Source organism: Vicugna pacos, chromosome 13, assembly GCF_048564905.1.
Source record: "Vicugna pacos chromosome 13, VicPac4, whole genome shotgun sequence".
NCBI lineage: Eukaryota > Metazoa > Chordata > Mammalia > Artiodactyla > Camelidae > Vicugna > Vicugna pacos.
Window position 1 is genome coordinate 30,775,624 of NC_132999.1, and position 21,187 is coordinate 30,796,810.

Sequence of the window (21,187 nt, forward strand, 5' to 3'; positions counted from 1 at the left end):
GCATCTTTTATTCTAATATTTTGTCTTGGACCCTGGCTCCTGATGCAAAATTTGGAATTTCTTGGCTGATAGGAGTGTCTTTCATTCTTAGGAGGAGACTCTTGGGCTCTTGGATAGGTTCCAGAGGGGGGCTGGTCACCAGACAGACCAAGCCATGGTTAGAAGCTTAGAGCATTCAGACCCACTCCCTATCCTCCAGGAAGGGTAAAAGGGCTGGAGATTGAGTTAATGATTGATTATGCCTACATATTGAAACATTCATAAAAATCCCAATAGTACTGGTTGGAAGGAGCTTCTGGATTGGTGAACACATAGGAGACTGACATGCCTGGAGAGACCATGGAAGCTCCATGCCCCTCCCCACACACCTTGCCCTATGTATCTCTTCCATCTGGCTGTTCTTGAGTTACATCCTTTTATAATAAGTTGTTAATCTAGTTAAGTAAAATGTTTTCTTGAGTTCTGTGAACCACTCTAGCAAATTAATTGAATTGAGAAGAGGATCATGGAAACCTCTAATTTATAGCTTGTTGGTCAGAAGCACAGGTGACAGCTTGGACTTGCAGTTAGTATCTCAAGTAGGAGTTGTCTTGTGGGACTGAGCTCTGAACCTATAGAATCTGATGCTATCTCAGGAAGATAGTGTCAGACTTGAGTTAAATTATGAGGACACCTACCTGGTGTTAGAAAATTGCTAGATATGTGGAAAACCCACACATGTAATATTAGAAGTGAAGTAGTGTTAGAGTATTGAGAGTAGAGGAGACACAGGAGAAGGAGCATTTTTCCCCTCATATAAAGTCAAAGGTGAAAATTCACAGTTCATAGCTGTAGGATGATGGACTCTTTCAGAATTTCTCATTGGCCCAAGTTATGGCAAAAACATGAAGGAGGATGATTCTGTCTTGTTCAAAATTGTTGTTTTCCTCAGTACTCTGAATAAATCCAGTTAGTAATTAAATATTTGTTGAATGAGTTAATGCTGGAATGAATGAATGAAATATTTGAATGCATGAATAAGATGAATGAATGCTATGTAATTACAATACAATGGAAAAATCATTGGGAAAAGGTGATGTGAGTCAGTTACATTTTCTTGGAGAAAATGATTTAAACCTGGATCTTGAGCTTCATTAGGCAACAAATAGGTATTCCTTCCTTTGTGATCCTATATGGTTGCTCACATTGGACTGCATTTAATTCTTTCTATAACTCCTCAGCCTAAGAGGAGTATGTCTTGTCATCTTTCTGTTCCCTCCAGTGCCTAAAACTCTGCCTTGATCATATCAGGTGCTCAGTGAATAAAAGGATGAATGAATTTGAATTGATGGGAAGAGAAAGGATCAGTAAGAACACAGAAGAGAAAGCCTGGGTTTTGTTGGAAGAATTCACTTGATGGCAAGATCAGAGTTGTCAGTTTAAAAATACTAGTACTTTGTGGGTCTGACACCTATTATTTAAGTATTTTGAAAATACTTGAAATCTGATGTACCATAGAGTAATAATTTCAAATTGAACAAAAGTGCACTAGTTTAGAAAACATTTTTCTGTAAGTATTTTCAGGAGATGGAAAAAGTGGCTAATGAACAAAACAAAGCTAATACTGTAACAATAATTATTATCCTAGTTCACAGACTTTCCAAACATGTGGAATATGCAGAGTTGCCTATACTATCAATTCTATCTGCTGCTAACATATAATATTATTATATGTAATGAAAGTATATCTGTCATTTCTGTTTTCATATATTTTAAAATTTAATAAGTTTTCTTTTTCTGCTTGTTTATAAATTCTTACATTTTAAATATATTGAGTATTTAATTTCACTGATTTGCAATCAGTAATTTGGAGACTGACCAGCTGAGGTGGCTGCTAATAAGAATTAAGCTAATGATAATGCTAAGATGTAATCACTGAAGACTGGAAAAATGATGGTCTGCTAGTAATTTGATGTGTATTATATTGTATTTGTCATATAACTTCATCTAATCTCAGTTTATCAATCTTTGAATACAATGTAGAATTTTGGCTGGGAGGATAGGAAGCAGGATTTATTGGAAGGTTGCTGAGAAGCTCTCACATTTGAAAGAAAACTTGAACAACAAAGTCTTAGGAAAACCAGTAAACAGAGTTGCTCTGTCAGAAACTTTCAAAAAGTGTCTCTGAGACACAGCTTCAACCAGTTAGATACTCATTCAAGATCCCCATTCCCAGGAGAGCCTGATTGGTCTAAATTGGGTCGTTATCATTAAAACATTTCCAGTACCACATGGAATGAGGCAGAAGTAGTTCTTTAAAGGAAGCACAGGATCTGTATCAAAAGAAAAGAGGGAAGGGATAATGGGCAGATGGGTTACAGTAATAACTAATGGGGCTGTATATGCATCTGAGATTGCATTTTTCTAGCATTCCATGAAACTGAATTAAAGTGGAGTTTTAATGTTTTTTGTTAAATCAACTTTGTCAATGACTAATTTATATGCATATACAGATTCTAAGTGTATGCAGCTCAATGAGTTTTAACAAATGTATGCGTTATGTATCCAATCCCCTTCCCATCAAGATGTCTATCATGTTAGAAAATTTGTTCTCTTTTCTAGTCAATCCCAACCCTGCTCCAGGCAATCACTTATGTAAGTTTCATTACCACATTTTGGTAACTTTGTTCTAAAACTTCATATAAATGGAATCATATAGTATGTACTCTTTTTACATCTGGCATTGTTTACTCAACATAATGTCTGAGATTCATCCATATTGTTGCATATATCAGAAGTTCATTTTTATTATTGGATAACATTCCTTTGTGTGAATATGCCACTATCTGTTTATTCATTGGTTGATGGACATTTTGGCTGTATGTAGTGTTTAGGTATTATGAATATTTGTGTACTAGTCTTTGGTGGACACATGTTTTTATTTCACTTGGGTAAATTCCTAAGAGTGGAATTGTGAAATTGTATGCTAAATGTTTATTTAACTTTATATAAAACTATCAAACTGTTTGCAAAGTAATTGTGGCATTTTACATTCCCATCAGCAATGTATGAGAGATCCAAATCCTCACCGTCATTTGGTGGTGCTAGTCTTTTTAATTTCACCCATTTTAGTGTGTTTGAAGTGGATTTCTTTGTGGTTCTCTTTTTTTGAAAAATTAACTTTATTGATGATAAAATGAACCCTTTTAGGTGTACAGTTTGATGAATTTTGACAGATGTATGTACCTACTTCACTACCACCACCACAGTCATTGTTCCTAAATTTCCCTATTATCCCTTCCCTGTCCTTCTTACACACACCAAACAACCCTTGATTTGCCTTCTTAGAGATTAAATTAGTCTTTTCCAGAGTTTCATATACGCAACATCATGTAGAATTTTCTCGTGTCTGACTTCATTCATTTAGCAAAATGTTTTTGAGATGCACCCATGTGGTTGAATGTATCTATAGTCTGTCCCTTTTTATTGCTGAATAGTATTCTATTGTACTTAGACAATGTGTTATACACAAAACAACTTTTGCCTGTTGTTGGGCATTTGGGCTACTTCTAGTTATTGGGTGTTGTGATTAAAGCTGCTATGATATTCTTATGCATGTCTTAGGGGATTATGTTTTCATTTCTTTTAGATAAATACTTAAGAGTAAAATTGCTGGATTATATGTTTACATTTATATGTAAAACCATGATAGTTTTGAAAATGATTGTACAGTATATGAGGCTTCCTCTTGTTCAGCATTTTTGCCAAAGCTTGTATCTGTTTCTTGTCTGATTTAATTTTAGCCATTTTAATAGGTATGTGGTGGTATCTTATCATGGTTTTAATTTGTATTCCTCTGATGTTTAATTTGTATTTCTCAGACTATTTAATTTGAACAGTTTTTTATATGTTTACTGTCTATTCCTATTTATTTTTTGGAAAAGTTTATGTTCATATCTTTTGCCCATTTTCTTATTGACTTGTCATCTTATTGAGTTATAAGAATTCTTTATATATTCTGAAATAGATTCCTTCTCACATACACACACACACATATATAGCAAATACATTTTCCGAGTTTGTGACTTACCATTTTATTTTCTTACTTGTGTCTTTTGAAGTGCAGACATTTAAAAATTTGAAATCCATCATTTTTTCTTTCATCTTTTGCTACTCAGTGTTGTCACAGGTTTCTACTTGTTTTCTTGGTGCCCTCATCTGTAAAATGAGAGTGTAATATAAGAGTTAAATGAGTTAATGTGAATACAGCACCTAGAGAATGCATAGCACCTAGTAAGAACTATATTAATATTAGCTACCTTTATTGTTACTATAACTCCTTTACTCAGAAGTTATCATTGAGGTTTTGGGATGCTGTCTATACATCCCTGGCTCATCTCCCTCCCTTCTCAAGAAATCTCATTGGCATTTTCTTTAGGGGTCATTTGTTGAAAAAATATAAAAAGACCAAAGCCAAGATTTGCTATATGTGTATTAAATGCTGTAGTTTTACAATCCACCAATTTACCAGTGGCTCATTTTCCTTTCATATCTGACATTGTAAGGATGTCTACAGGAGTTTTTGCTATTTCCCTTCCCCAAAGCCCACCATGAGTGTCATTTTCTCCTTCTGTTGAGGTCGAAGATAATATCTTCATTTTCTTATGGCCTACCTCTGAACTTGGCTTTCACTCTGCTAAACATATTTCACATGTCTTCCAGTGGACTCTGGGAAATGACATTTCAGAGGGTATTGTCAAGTTTTGCGAAAGGAAACTTTGAGGCTGGATTCTTATTGTGGTAAATTAACTGATTAAAAATATCATAGACAGAATTAGGGTGAAAGCAATAAAATTATGCTAAAATGGATTTTCAAACTTCTGTAAACTAGGTCAAGGCAAGATGCTATTCTTAAAATATATTGCAGTCTAATGAAAAGCCACCATAGTGTGCTTGAGTTAGTCCCAGAAATAGAAATGTTGTCTTTATTCTCTGTTTCTTTGGCCAAATATTTAATCAGTCCCTATCATTGTTTTCCTGTTTATAGAATGAGAGATATATCTTCCTAGCCAAAACAACAACAACAACAACAACAACAACAACAACAACAACAACAACAAAACCCAACCAAACAAACGAAAAAACCAATGGGATAGCATTTAGCAAATGATACATGGTTCTTATGTGTTCAGTATTGTTTCTAGTCTATAATCTAGGTTTTGCTAAATCTAACCTCTTTTCTAAAGGTATTCCCTTGGGGAGGGTTAAATTAGGAGTTTGGGATTAGCAGATACACAATACTATATATAAAATAAATAAACAACAGGGACCTACTGTATAGCACAGGGAACTATAATCAATGTCTTTTAATATCTTATAATAAACTATAATGGAAAAGAATCTGAAAAAGAATGTGTGTGTGTATATAACTGAATCACTTTGCTGTACGCTAGAAACTAACACAACATTGTAAATCAACTATACTTCAGTTAAATAAATAAATAAATATATGAAGGTATCCCCTCTATTTGTGCTCTCCTGGGCCCTACATCAGATACCAGGCATCCCCAAAGTCTAGCATAGTACCTGGCAATGAATAATCATTTGGTAAGTTTGTTGAACCAAACTTTTAATTTTACCCTGTATTTCTTGAGTCTTTATTGTTTCCTTTTCCAGTGAATTCTATTTGAACTCAAGAATTCACTATTCTTAAGAAAAAAAAAAAGCAAATAAAAACTTTTTGCAGCCGTTCTTATAGTCCCTGTCCTTATCCTTTTCACACTCTTTCAAGATCAGTTATACTTACTTTCTTATTTCTCACGTATTTCTTACCCTTTTATAATCTAGTTCTTACTTAAACTGTCTATTCGACTGTTTTCATATTTAGAAATTTTGTCTAATCTCTCCTTACAGTACCTTCATTGACCTCTCTATGACACATTCCTGGTCTTTTCCCTCTTTTCTAACCCTTCCATTTTTATTATTTCGTTTTTGTTTTCAGCTTTCTCTTCTCTTTTTCTTACATATATGAATTCGTCAAGAGTCTGTTTTTGTCTCATTTGTCTTCACTCTTTGGTGAAGCTTTCTTCTTTAAGAAATGTTAGAGAGGGAAGGAATTAAAATATTTCTAAGGCTTCATTTATTTGCCTTTAAATAGGTGTTACTTTAGTTAACCTAGCTTTTATTTTTAAAAATAACTTTTTAATCTCTATTTGGATATTACCTGAACTTCTCATAGTAAATTTGTTGAATAATTTTTTTCCGTGTTACAAGGCATGCTATGTTATGTCTGTTAATATATCTCCATTGCCTAGCACAGAGATTGGTATGTAGTTGGCAGTTACAGTCGTTCTTTGGTATCTTTGGGAATTGATTCCAAGACCTGCTAGGGAATACCAAAATCTGCAGGATGCCCAAGTCTCATAGTGGGCCATGCATATCTGTGGTTCTAAATCTGCAGATTCAACTAACTGCCAATTGTGTAGTACTGTAGTATGTAGTTATTGGGGGAAAAAGACCAACAGAAATCCGTGCATTAATGGATCCATTCAGTTTAAACCTGTATAGTTCAGGAGTCAACTGTAATACATATTTGTTAAGTCAACAGTGATATCCTGCTGCTACCTCAAAGTTAACGTTGCTCGAAAGTCAATTCATCTGAATTTTTCCTTTGCTTCTCTGTCTATCCATTGTTCAGCGTTCGTATCAAATGCTATCCATCTTCTGAAACTTCCTTTCCTCCTCACAGTCAGAAACCTCTCTCCGTATTTTATATTTCTTTAGCAAATCATACTTTTATTGTACCTTCATTATGGATTACATTTTACTTATTTATATGCAAAGTTTATCATATATATAAGTTTGAGATCAGGGGCTAACATTCTGTCCAAAAACAAATACATTATTTAAAATGGTCTAAGAGCTTAGAGGAGGAAAAGGATTGAAAGTGAAAGTGTGTCAAACTACCTTCTTCTCCTCCATCTTGCTACTTTTCACTTACCCTGTAGCCTTAGTTGAGACACTATTTCATCCAGGAAGCTTTCTGTGAGCCTTCCTCAAGTCTTGACTGTGTGGCTATTTATTCTTTGTACTCCTCTAGCATCATTCACTTAACAGATAATTGTTGAGTGCCTTTTATGTGCTGGCATTGTGTTAGGCAGTGGGGATAAAGTGGTAAACAAAATTGATACCATCTCTTACATCACAGAGCCTACAGTCTAGTGAGAAAGGCAGACATAAAACAAATAGTCACCAAATAAGTAATTACCAATTCCTGTGAAGGTAAAGTAAGGGGTTCAGTGTGAGAGTAAACTTAGTAGGTCGAAGAGGGGAGAGGGATTTGATGAGAGAAGAATTTGGGGGAAAAGTATATTTAACAGAAACATCAATTAAGATGATTAGGAATCAGCCATACAAAGAATGGGGAAAAGGGCATTCCAAGCAGATACAGTGTTTTAGAAGGCCCTAAGAAATAAAAGAACTTGATGCCTTTAAAGAACGAAAAGGCAGGCCCATCTTACTAGTATTAGTATTAGCTCATTATAGAGATGAGGAAGCTGAGGCTCAAGGAGGTTCAGTGCATATAGAATATTACACTAACGTCATCAAAGTAAGAAATGGGAGAGTCTAGATTCAAACTTTGGACTTTATAAATCCTTAGTGTTCTTTCCATTATACCTTGGCATTCTCTAGTGAAAATTTGAGCAAAATCTTTCCAAACTCTGGTATTTTATTTTGTTGCCAACATCATAGAACATTCTCTTACCATTTTCTATTTTTTAACAAAGGAGATATTTGTATGTGGAACCATTGCTGTCAACAGAAAACGGGTAATTGACCTGGCACCAGACAGAGATGCTTCTATTGAATTTGTGGCTTTGAAAACTGATTTTAACATTTGCTTGACTCAGAGAATTTATGGGCCTCCAGACTAGTCAGAGTTCTATGATATCCATCCACTGTCTATATTAATCTGTGGATTTCTTTGGATTTTACCAGTGGAGTGTTAGAAGTCTCAAAATTCATAGTGAGCATCTTAAACTATTTTGTTTCCATTCAACAGTGTAACTTTGTAAAGACCTACCTCTGGCAAAGATTTAAGTTTGTTTCACAAAATACACAAACTCCTTTTTGCAGTAGATTTCTAGGCAATTGATAAAACATTGAAGTGTTAGCTTTTCTTTTTTCCTTTTTTCTTTTTCTTTCTTTTTTGGGAAGAAGGAGGGAAGAAGTTGTTATGATGCAAATGCAGGGTTGGAAAAGTCATTTTTTTTCCTCCAGGTAATCTTTTCTATTACACTGCAATGACCTGCCTACAATCCAGGATATAACAGCCTGTTTGCTTAGTAGCCTTCAAAAATGTCTGTATCATGTCACATTTGTGCTGTGTTCCAGGTAATTGGTGACTCGTTAGCTTAGAGACCAGTTTCAGGAGTGTTTTATATAAGGAAACTTCCCCAGTGATGCTCCTGCTACTTTTGTAACCTAATATAATTGTGGTGTTGTGTTTATCAAAGAACTTTTGCCCCTACATTTTTTTCTTCTACATGTTCTTTTCTCTGAGAATAATGATTGTAGCATGAAAGAATGAATTTAATTCCTGAGCTAACTTTAACATTCTTATTGGTATTTTTCATTTGTGATTTTATGTATTCCTCTCAATCTGAGGAAGGAAATAATATTAAAAAGATTAAGGTATCGATTTTACTTGTTCTGACATCCTTAAACATTGGTCTTATGGATGTTTTACTTGAATGAAGACTGGAATTAAGCTTTTAATGACTCAAAATTTGGGGATATTATGTTCTAAATGCATGGGTTTTTTTTTAATTCTCTAAAATGCAGTTTTATTATATAGTAGGAGAGAAACATGTAATAGAGAATTTTTTTCATCCCTAAGGAGACAATATTTTGTTTAAAATTTCAAAGTATACAGGGGTTTTTACCTCACCACATTCCACTCTGAGCATTTTCCTGTTTCTTTAAATGATTTTCTCTGTTTTCTGTTTGCAGGCAGCTATCAATGGTGTAATACCCCAGGAAAATGGCATTCTGCAAAGGTATGTTAAAGTGTGCTTAATGGTGGGATGAGAATTTAGCAAACCAAGAAAGAGACAGTTGTTAATTTTCTTGGTCTTGCTTTTTGATAGAGCATTTGATCTTTGATGTGTCAGTTCACTAATACAGTTATTCTTTCAGATATTTTTATTAGTTATACAAATTTCCTAGTCTCCAACTTCTGTCTAATGTTATTTCAGATTGGGTGATAACATTTTTAAAGGTGATTTTATTGTTGAGAAAACTTTTCAAGGTCATCTCATTCATAAGATGGAAGGAACTGAATCCTTTAAACTGTTAGTAGTGAGAAAACATGGCTCAATAACCGCAGAGCATGGTTATCATCTAACTATGCAGACTTTATCTCCAACCTTGCCAGTGCTTTTTTCCCTCTCCTTTAGGTTTCTAAATTAAGTATATGATAACTTGCAACAATTTGAGTAAGTTTTTAATAATGAAACTTCCTGGAGCACTAAGCTCTTTTACCTGAAGTACCCAGTGTTAACATGTGGAATAGTCTTCGTGGTTTTGTGTCATTGCCAGAGGCAAAATTAGAATATGATGCCAAGAGAACTATAGTAGTCAAAAAATAATTCCTGAAATTAAAAATAAATTCATAACTTTTCTCTTCTTAAAATTGGAGACTGGTTCTGGATTAGAAAAACACAGTATAAAGTCATAGGAGGTAAAACCATTCTCTCTTCCAAGTGTAGTTTAATTACTTGATTTTTTCCCTCCTCTCCTCTCAATTCAAACTTTGGCTTAAATTTTGGTGGCTGGGATTTCTAAGTCACTGAAGCATGATCTGCTAAGTGCAGATGAGGCAAACAGAAACAGCAGACTAGGAAAGAGGTTGTTTTGAAGAGGAAGAAAGTGCTGTTGCAAAAACATCAAAAAATTCACCATGAACTTCAAAATGTGCTGTACTTTGTAGAAAACTATGTATATTTAGAAAGGAAGAAAAATTCTGTTTGGTACCTCTACCACCCTTAGTGATTAATGGTTTTTAGGTGAAAGCAATGATAAACAGACCTAGTCCCCACTCCCACCTTTTTTGAAAACTGTAAGAGTTTCATCCAGAGTAAATGTGGCAGATTTCCAAAGTCTGTACCAAATTTTTGTTTATTTGTTCTTTTTTTCTCCCCCCCCCCTTTTTTTCTGGTTTCAAAGCATCAGTTCTGTTGAAACCCTTGTCTAGAAAGCAAACCATATGATTACAGGAACTTCCTTCAAAATTATTTTTTCCCTTGGTTTAGAAAGTTTTAGACTGCTAAATATGGCTCCAGTTTTATTCTTGAGTAAATGTTATTCCACTCTATGTGCCAGAATTTTTGCTTGCTAAACCCTTGTGGATTCAGCTGCTGGGTTCTGAGTACATATTTGATACATCTTGACAATTACTAGTATTTGCTATGAGTGAACTGTAGAAATTCTCTGATCCCTGGAAATACCCCAACTTTTCCTGTAATAGAAGATACTTTTTGCTTAATATATTTTATAGCTAGAGATTCAGTACTAAATTGATTCCTAATAGGGTTACTATAATATTTGGGCTTTAACTTTCATCAGAGTGGGTTTTTGTTTGTTTTGTTTGCTTGTTAAAAGAATGAATCATATGTCTATAGAAAAAAGTAATAGCTTTCAACTATTTTCAACATTTTCCTTCCTAACTTTGTTCTTTAGTTTTGAAATCATTGTGGATTTGACATAACTGAAAATTCCTTTCGGATTTCTACTGCCCAGAGGAAGTGAAAGAGGGCTCTTTGTACTTTCTCATAGATTTAACACTGAAAATGGAAGACACAATGCTAGGAATGGTGTATGTAGGCCGTTAAAAGAATCTTTGTTTTGTATGTTTGATTTTTATAGTTAAGTTGTAGGGGAGATAGAAGAGCCCAGTCTCTGCTTTATAGCTTTTCCTGAAATCAGATTTTTACATGAGTTCAAAAGTGGAAACATTTTTTTTAATGTATTCATAAGTTCAAGGCAAAGAAACTAACTTTAAAAAAATGTTTAAGGCACTGTGCTAGGTAATTGATGTATTTTTCTTTATTAATGCTCATTAAAACCCTTCAGAGTTAAATGCTCATGTTTCATAGATGAGGAAACTCTAGATTAGAGAGTTTATGGACTCACTCAAGACCACAAATGTTGTAAGTGGTGGAGTCTGGATTGTCTCATTTTAAAAGTCATACTCTTTCTTTTACACCACTTTGTCCTCTTCAGTTCAGTAAGCCAGGCATGTCACAGCCTTTGTTTTAAGATTTTTTTCCGTTGAGTAAAGTAGTTGACATTTAGTACATGTATATAACATTTTTCTTCCATAATTTTGTTTTTACAGTTACTATTTTAGTTGTAAGCAAGTATAGGCAGATATTATTTATCCCTCGTTTTACAGGTAGAGAGAATAAGACATGAAGTTGCTTGGACCAGATGATACAGCATGATGTTGATGGAGTAGGAAACATAAGCAAGTCTTCTCCCTCATCCTCCAGGGCTTACTTCACTGGACAGTACAATACTAATATAACATATTTATAAAGTGTAAAACTTATGCAGTCATAAACATAAACCATTCATTCAGTCATAGCAAATACCAAGTGTGTACATGTATATTTACTACATCTTGGTATAGTATTTTATTTATCAGAATGTTGTCCAGAGCCTTTCAGAATTATTTTTGGAGGTTATTGTTAGAAGCGCTGGTGAATTACTTGTATTAGTAGAGAATAGATACTAGATTTAAAAATTGAAATAGACAAGTACAGAGTTTCTGTTTATTTTGCTTTTGTTCATTGCCTTCCAAGGACCTGTGTGGTTTGCAGAGAAAAGTTGAGTAAGGAATAAAACACTACTTTAGTTGAAGTTTAGATCTAAAATAAATAGATTTCTCCATAGAGTTTCCCTTACCAATCAGTGTCTTTTTTTTTTTTTTGGATTGTTGTTCAACTAGAGAAGACTAGCAAGTTCAAGTTATAGGATGATAGAATTCATAGATGAACAGTCTTAAAAATACTGGGGTTTCTTTGTTGTTTTGTTTTGTTTTTGAGTCAACAGTTTTGGATGTCTTTGCATTCTTTGGATGTCATTGAACATTAGTCACAACTGATAACTGGTAGTCTCTCTTCCTCTATTTTTTTTTTTTTTGGATTGCCTGTAAAAACTTCCAGTGTAAAGTCAGTGTTTTGTTGATCTTTAAATAGAGTAATTATGGCCAATAAGAAAAATTTCAAGTGATAACTTTAAAAAGAATTCTCTTTTGTGGCTGACAAACATACCAAATAACCTGCTTTGATTGGATATATTAAACTATCTCCTAGAGTTGGAGTTTGGTAAAGAAAAAAATAAAACTCTCTAGGAATTTCAGAAAAGAGGGGTTTTTATATAGGGAATCTGTTACACAGATATGGAGCAAGTTGAAAGAGCAAAAAGGGGATACTGAAACAATCCAGATATAATGACTGTAGGATCACCAGGCCCAGATGGGTGTGGGTCCTGCTGGTCAATGAGGAAGGGAGCCTACTTAAAGCTGCGGCATCCTCTGAGAGGGATAGGCAGAGCCAGGACTGAATGGGGGCAGGTGCAAGGCATCCACTCTAGGAAGCCTGCTCCAGGACAGGCCTGCCCAGAAGAGCCCCCTGTTGATCACTAAGGGGTACAAGGTCACTCCTAGTACTGGAGGGAAAAAGGAAAGAGCTTGGGAGAGGTTGAGGTTAGCGGGACTATGCAGCTCAGAAGAAGGGCTCTAGAACTTGACACCAGACATATAAGAAAGAAGTCTTTCTTTGACAAGATGCAGAGGCTTCTTTTAAAATATTGAAAGAAACTGGGAGCTAACTCCAAAGGTTGATGCTGAAAACAAATGGGTGCCATTGTTAAGGTGCTGTCACTGCTAGGGTAATGTTGATAGCATGCAAACTGTGATCAGTGTACAAACTATAATTTTGTGTATGTGTGTACACACATGTGCTGCCACTGTCCTTCTTTCTGTTATTGGTCACAAAGCCATGGTTGTTATTTACTAGTTTCTTCTTCCTCTGTTTATTCTATATTCCATTTGCCAGTACCTCAAATAGTCAAAGTTCTTTATCTGGTAGGATGTCTCAAACATTCATTTTTGAAGAGTCAGAATCCTTAATGGACCTGCCTTTTTAAAGAATTGGTTCTAGTTTCCCATTAACTCTTAATTTTGGGCATACCCTAGAAAACAGTTCATTATGTAGCAACAACCTGATTTTTTACATGGTAATCAGAGCCAGCTACTACCGTGTCCTTTGCTAATTGATTCAGTAGCATGAGGAGTACAAAATGACCAAGTGGCATTTTCAAATTCTGGTACAGTGGAAGTATTGTGGAAACATTGTATTTTATGATCTCTGAACCAGTAGAGCCCAAAGTTGCAGGAAATAAAAATTTGGTAAGTTATTAGGTGTAATAAGGGGAATCACCATTGCTTAATTCCCATACCCATTTTTTTTTCTGGCAATATGAGTAATAGCACTGTGTTTTGGTCACTGATATAAAGCATATACCATTTCGTTTAAGGTGGAACCCTAAATTTTGAAGGTATTTTCTTTTAACCTGTGCCATAACTATTTTTACCAGGCTATTCCACTGTTCTGTCAAGTGAGATGCTTCTGGGTAATGAATGATGCCAATACTGCACTTCTTTTGCTGTGAAATGAGTTCCTTGGTTAGAGCCAATATTGTGTGGGAAGCCATAGGTCAATAAAGCATTCCCTAAATCCATGAATAGTGGTGCTGGCAGAAGCATTGCTTTCAGGGGAGTCAATTTCGTATTCAGAAAAGTGTCTTTTTTATGTGACAACACATCATGCCCCTTTCATGATAGAAATGACCCATTACCTGAGGAATGGTTCCATATTGGGGGCTCTGTATTGGTCTGTTATTTGCAGTTTATTTGTAGCTTCCCTAGCCAGCTTCAGACTTGGTAAGGATAACTTTACATTATTGTGTCTATGCCTTACATCCATCCCTATTGGCATGGTTACATCGTACATTAATACATTGAGCAGACCTGGGGTAGCAAGGGGAAAAAGTTGACTGACATCAACAGAACAATATCATCTTATCCATATTGAGAGCCTCCCACCCCCCCCAGCAAATAGCTTATAGACAACATTCACCTCAGAAACATATATTCACATTTTGTGTCAACTCTGAAAGATCCATTTCCATTTCTTTTCCCAAGATTTCCATGTCAACCAATTTTCTTTTTATTCTTTCCAAGTCCTGATCAGTTGGCCAACCACTTAACTATTGCCCATGATTCAATGCAGATTTATGTCAGGCTGTTTCTCCTTCTAAATTAAGTGGTCAACCTGTAGTACAACCTCAAGTTCTCCCCACTGGGAGGCTTTTCTTTCAGTATGTCTTCAGGGATATCTTTGATTAGGGTTATGATGTTTCAGCATCTGTTTTTGGTTGGTACCAGCATATTATACATAACCATTCTTTCCTTTCCAAGTCCAAATTTTTTCTCTCTCAGTTATCTTAGTTATCTCTTATGCATTGATGGGAAGTACAAGGTGCAGCCATCGGCCTTTTACTCTGATATGATTCTGACCACTGGACCCCAGCAACTTCACCAAAGTGGCAGGCCCCTACATTTTTGTGGTGCGTACCTCCTAATCTCTAGCATGCATATATCTTACCAAAGCATCCAAGTACCTGCTGCTTGCTCTTTAGGACCAGTCTACATTAATGTCACTGTAATGTTCTTTTGTAGAATACCTAGGTGATCAAGATCTATCCAGGCTAGATTATTATGACAAAGAGCAAGAGAGTTGACATAATCTTCAGGAAGAAACAGTGAAGGTATATTGTTTACCTTGCTGGGAGGAAGCAAAATGCTTGTCATGGTACTTGCAATTTAATATAGAGAATGTTGTCTCTTCCTACATAATAACCCTAATTCCATGGGTCAGGAAGCCAGTATGGGATATCTGTCAGGATCTGGGGGTGGGGGGAACACAGGGTAGATTGACTGGATTGAATGAACCCAGTGTGAGTGATTTGGACCAAAACTTTGTCTACTGCCATAATCTTCCACTTTTATATCCCCAGGAATTAGTATTAGTTTAGAGTTAGCATCTAGCAATCCCCTGCAGATCTGGATGTTTTCCTTTTATCAGTACACAAACCCCTAGTAAATGACTACAGCCCTCTGGCAAGTCCTGAGGAAAAATTACAGTATATATGTGTGGCTCTGCTACATTTTCTTTGGAAAATCAAGGACTTTATGTCTGTGAACCAACTTGTGTTTGGAAACTGAGAGTGTCTGTGAGTCTCCATTGTAGTTATGGAAGTTGGAATTTAGGCTGCCAGGTCTAGGTTTCTACTATTTATAGTTCATGCAATATTTTAGTCAACTGACTTTTAATTTTGTGTCTTAGAAATACCATGTTCGATTAAGCAGTACTAGAGATCTCTTCAGGTTGAAATCTTCTGATTGCCACATTTTGTCCAGCTGTCAGTTAACATGGTTTTTCCCACCTTTTTCTTATTAAACTCTACTCTTTGACCTCTGTACTCTGGGATCTCATCATGCCTATTAGGGAGTCTTTTTCTGTGATATCATCTCCCCATGTCAGTCCCAACCCACAGATGACAGCCACTATAGAGTTTTTCAAGAATGCAGGTTCCCTTACTCATATATTTTTCAATGCTTTAGTGCAGTGTTCTCTGGAACCTCGTGGACAGTTTAATGGGGGGATGTATACACAATCAGGTTGTGCATGGTAAATCCACTCCAGCATTTGTATTTTTCTAAACATCTGAATTTCTTTTATATTTTGCCAGGAAAGTTTGGGCATTTCATTATATGTAGGCTCCTTTGGGACTTAAGTTTAATTCAGTCACAAACAAACAATTAGAGGTACTTAAAGCTGCTTAAGCAAATATGTTATATTTGGCCCTGTCCAATCTCTTTTGGTAAGATGCACTTCAGATTCAATTCTACAACTATTCCCTGGGTTTTTGCTGATATAATTTATCAAAATCTTATACTTACGTTTGAATGTAAGCTATCTTCTTTCATTTAAGACACAGTACTTGTTTTCTTGGAGCATGCCTGTATCTGTTTTCAGAGGCATTAGGGAATGGTGGAGGTAGGTCTGAGAATAGACATCCCCTTTCAAGGCAGCTGTCTCAGGTAAGAGTATTAATAGTTTTCAAGCAAGAATAGGCTAACTTTCTGTCATGGGAGGAGGAGCTATTTCTATTTACAAAAAAGACTCAAAAGAGACTCCTGGGGTTCAAGATTCCAGCCTTCATCTGAGTTCACTCAGGTATCCCCATTCCACATCTTAGGGTCTCACTCCTTCTAAAACTGGGGCTTAACTTTCACAAAAGAGACTTAGAGAGTATGTATGTTCAACTTTGACTGTAAGCGTACAAGCTGCAAAATTAAATTTTGAGTCTGTTTGTTAGGAGGATCATACCTGTGGTTGCAAGAAATAAGAAACTTTTTAAAGTGCAACTTCAAAAACTCTATAACTTTCTTATCTTGTATTGAAATGAAAGTTAAAAACTCCAAGTGTGTCATTTCCATTAGAGTCAGAAGCAGCCTACCCATAGTCCTTCTTGTCATTATTACCAGCATAATGGTCAAGTCAAGACAGTCATTTTGTCTCCTTAGGCACTTGTTTCAATAGCGATAATTTAATTAATCATTATGCCATTGCATGACTTGGATCACTAGTATCCCATTTTCCATTGGCAGGGAGCTCAGCAGTGTGCATTGACGGTCAAGGCCATATATAATCAAGCCAATTGCTTTATCCTATGTTTCCTGGGACACCTCTGTTATCAAGGAAATGAAACCACACCAGAATATTTTAACAGAGGGAATTTAATTTAGGATTGGTTACACAGATGTGGAAGACTGAAAAAGCAAAAAAGTAAAACTGAAGTAATCTAGATATAATAACTGCTTCAGGAAGTTACCACTTGAAGGTCTAGGGAACAAAAGGATTAACAGAACTTTGAAGCTCAGAGGGACTTTTGGAGCTGGAGATCAGACCTCTGTGAAATGTATACTGTCCAGCCACTACTTGTGCATTAGTGGGAATATCAAGAAACTGGTTGTAAGAGTGCTGTAAAAAGCGGGAAACTGAAAGTTACAGGCTAATGCTAATGGAAATGCATGCAGATAGGAAGAAAGAGGTCTTTCCTTCTCTCCTCCTAACTGCTAATCTCTATCTAGTATCCTCTATTTGACAGAGTCTATCAGGAAACCATATGCCAAAGGAAAAATATAATTTTGTAGAATCCTAGCCCTTGCATTACAGAATAGACTATAGAACGGTGAATTTGGAGTTAAGAAAACAGTAAGTCAGTGACCACCAGCCTACTAACGTCTGTTTTTCTTAGGTTCTGAGAAGTTGTGACAAAATTTAGAGATATGGAATATCATTGCACAGATTCTGTTCATAGATACTTACAAGCTCACTTCAGGTTCCAACTTCTTCCTGCTTTGGACATTGTGTTGTCATGTCTTCCTTCCTGGAATGTAACAACTGGGAGAAAGGATAGGTTTTTGTCTTTGGCTCAGAGATTACTAGAGTGTCTGAACTGAGCTAGTCACTTTCATACTTTTTTGATGAAGGCCTACAGTGAGAAATGCTTGGAATCCAAAACATGCATACTACAAATATGGCCTAGAATTAAAAGTTTATAAAACAATACTTATTAAGTGACATACTGATAATTTCCCTTTCCTTCCCTTCCCTTATTCTTATTTTTATTCTTATTCTTATGCTTATTCTTATGCTTCTGCTTATTCTTATTCTTACTCCTTACTCTGTTAAAGACTTATCACAACCACTAAATCAATTATGTAATCTATAATGTGATAAACACTGATCAAAGCAATATTGTGAAGTAAATGTACATATTTTCTCCTTATTAATTGTATAAACAGTGTTTAACTTTGACATGTTTTTTGGTCATTCTTGTTATTCCTATTCAGCCTTCCAGCCACTGTTTTTCCTTAAATTCAGGTTGAGAAGAAAGAGATTTTAAAACTGACCTTGTAGTTCTGGTGGTGGAAATATACAGTAATGATATTTCAATAGGAGCATTCCTTATGTTCCCTCCCACTGAGGGGGAAAAAATCTGGTGACTGTATATATATATATAATAAATTAAGTCAGATTAAAAAACTAAATTATTTATAATTATTCCTTTACTTATTAGTTTGTCAAATATTTGTGTACTTTTGTGTATAAAATCTCAAGCTCAGGGCAGATGATATAGCCATTTAAAACACAAGTGTGAGCTTCATAATTACTGATAATGGTGAGGAGTAACTAGTCTGAGGTAGTAAAACATGTTCTGAGTTGAGAAACAGTCTGAGATACGAAGGATAAGTGTAATTAGCTAGAAGAAAGATGGAATTTTGGAGTGGGATAGGAAGGAAGAATATTCTTAGAAGGAATAGTTTATGTTCCCTCTTGAAATGGGAAAGATCAAGGTAAGACAGAAGAAATGAAAGGCTGTTGTGCCTGTTAGCACTGAGAGATGAAGATAGCATGGCAAAGAATAAGACTGGGAAGGTAGATAGGATTCAGATTAAACAGGGCCCTGTAGGCCACTTTGACAATTTGTTTGAAGAACAAAGGGGAGTATAGAAGAAAATGAAATGAAGACATCTGTTGAAGGCATGGAATGAGATGCAGAGGAGCAAGAGTACATATGGAGAGATTAGTTAGGAGGCTGTTGCATTAGTCCGCATGAGAGGTGATTGTGGCTTGGACTAGAGTGGCAGCTTCAGAGAGGAAAGGTGGATGACTTATCTAAAAGATATTTAGGAGGTAAAATGGAAAGGATTAATTAAATGTGGGAGCTGAGAGAGAAGCTGTCAGGGATAATGCCAGAGGTTTTTAGCTTAGTCCGCTGACTGGAAGAATAATGGAGGAGAATCAGGCTTGGGAAACGTTAATGGTTTCAACTTTGGCTCTACTGAGTTTGAGATTTAAGATCTTACTAGATACCAGGCATTGTTCTAAGCTCTTCATATACATTATCTGATTTGATCCTTACACATATAATTAATTTTCCCATTTTACAAATGAGACAGCTATTAAGTGGACACAGCCAGAATTTCATTTTATGCTTTAAGGAGGGAGAGATTTAAACATGCTTAAATGTTTTTGAGGAGAATCCAGAAGAGAAGATGTTGAGACACTAGAAGGAAAGGGATGATCCATAGTGTAAAGCTAATGAGAAGATGATTTTAGGTTCTGCATAGATAGAATGGTGTCTTCTCTATTTTAGAGAAAGAGAGTGCATATATGTTGGCTAGTTTCGGGATTTGTCATAAAGATAAGGGAATTTGTTGCTGATGGCATCTGATTCTCTGCAAGGTAGAAAAAATGTCTTTTATGACTTAGGAGTGCGAGGGAGAGTAGAAGTTGAAGGATGATAAAGTTTCAAAATAATTTTTGTGGAAAGTAGAATTAATGAATCAAATAATGATTCTGTGAGTAAATGAAAGTTAAGACATTCTGTAATTCATAGAGTGTAATACAACGTTTTACCAGCATCATAACGATATAAGGCAGAAGTCTAATTAAATGATGTGTATGACATTGCTAACAGCCATACAATGACAAGGATGGAAGGAAGAGTAATGTGGCTTTCAGTCACTGGGAGAGATTTTGTGGAAGAATTAGAATTTAAGTTAGTCCTTGATGCACAGGTAGGTAAATTTGATACGAACACAAGCCGAATATGGTTGTTAGTGGTAATCTGTAGTAATTTGGTTGATGATAATCCTTCTTTTATGTTAATATTTCAGTGATTATGGAGGTGAGACCATACCAGGACCTGCATTTGATCCAGCAAGTCACCCAGCTCCAGCTCCTGCTCCCTCTTCCTCTTCAGCATTTCGACCTGTAATGCCATCTAGGCAAATTGTAGAAAGGCAACCTCGAATGCTGGACTTCAGGGTTGAATATAGAGACAGAAATGTAGATGTGGTACTTGAAGACAGCTGTACTGTTGGTAAGGTTTTTCCTACCATAGAGCCTTCATAAATAGTTTCTTAGATAAACATTTAGCTTATGTTTTCTTTTGAGTGGACTGCTAACAAGAAGGGGGGGAAAAGCAAACTGAAACTGACATTTTTCTGTTTAGATTATTTTGCTCTAATTTTAAATGCTGTCTTGAGATTGAGGTAAGTTTGAGAACTCTTTTGTTCCACATGTGCAGAAGGGTATATGATGCTGTTTTAGATACAAATCAAACATCTGGGAGTTTAAAAAAATACTATAACTATTAAGTATGTTGATACCAGTATTAAGTATATTGATATTTTTATAGCTGAAGCTCACTGATTTTTTGTACTATGGTTAATGAAAGATCAGAAATAAGGCATGTTTCCATCATTATGTTTCCTGTGAATTGATTAAATCCTTTAATACTGTCCTTTCAAAGGAGATTCAGAGTGTATGCCTGCCATTTGGGGACAGACTTTACCAGCATTCTGTAGAGAAGCTATGTTGAACTTATGTTTGATGCAGATTATTTGATCCATGTTTGTTGTAGAACCAGAAATTTTATTACTTTCTGTTTTAATATAGTTTTGCCATAAATCTTAATTCCAGATAATTCTGAAATTTTGCTTTTATTACTTTTTGGGGAGATCTTTTCCTAATTTTATGTAATTTATTAATTGAAATACGTTACAGAGAAAAAACAAGGCTGTTAAAAGACTGATTGTTCCCAAACCCTAATCAGATTGTCATTCCTTTATTTTAAAACCATTTAGAAACTCTCCATTGCTTTTATGATAAAATTCAAATATTTTAACATGGACTGTAAGTCCCTGCTTGATTAGGCCCTGCCACATTTCTTGTTTTCATCTATTACCACTCTCCTTTTGCTTTCCATGCCTAAGTTATAACTGACTTCTTTTAGTTCCTTGAATAGGTTATTAGCTCAGGGACTTTGTACTTGTGTCTTTTTTTGTCTGGATTCCTCTCCTAGTCTAGCCCCTTCACCCCTTGCCCCTTCTCCCCTTGCCTATCCCCATGCCTCAAAATAGTCTCCTGTACATACATTTTTACCCCCAATGTGGTAAAATATATATATAAATGAGTTATGTACAGTATAGTTTTATTAACTA

At 35.5% G+C, this 21,187-nt stretch overlaps 1 protein-coding gene across 3 annotated transcripts in view; it reads left to right on the plus strand.

Annotated features, from left to right (window-relative positions):
* Positions 1-21,187, plus strand: part of FAF1 (Fas associated factor 1) — a 378,065-nt gene that overhangs the window by 93,312 nt on the left and 263,566 nt on the right. For 2 of the 3 annotated variants that reach the window (XM_031684245.2, XM_006200466.4), the window contains exons 3-4: positions 8,992-9,038; positions 19,859-20,064. In XM_031684245.2, coding sequence (XP_031540105.1) covers positions 19,959-20,064 — 106 coding nt within the window. In that variant the 5' untranslated portion in view covers positions 8,992-9,038; positions 19,859-19,958. Of the gene's footprint in view, positions 1-8,322; positions 8,374-8,991; positions 9,039-19,858; positions 20,065-21,187 lie in introns of those variants that run through there. The other variant, XM_072974476.1, reaches the window with a different exon arrangement.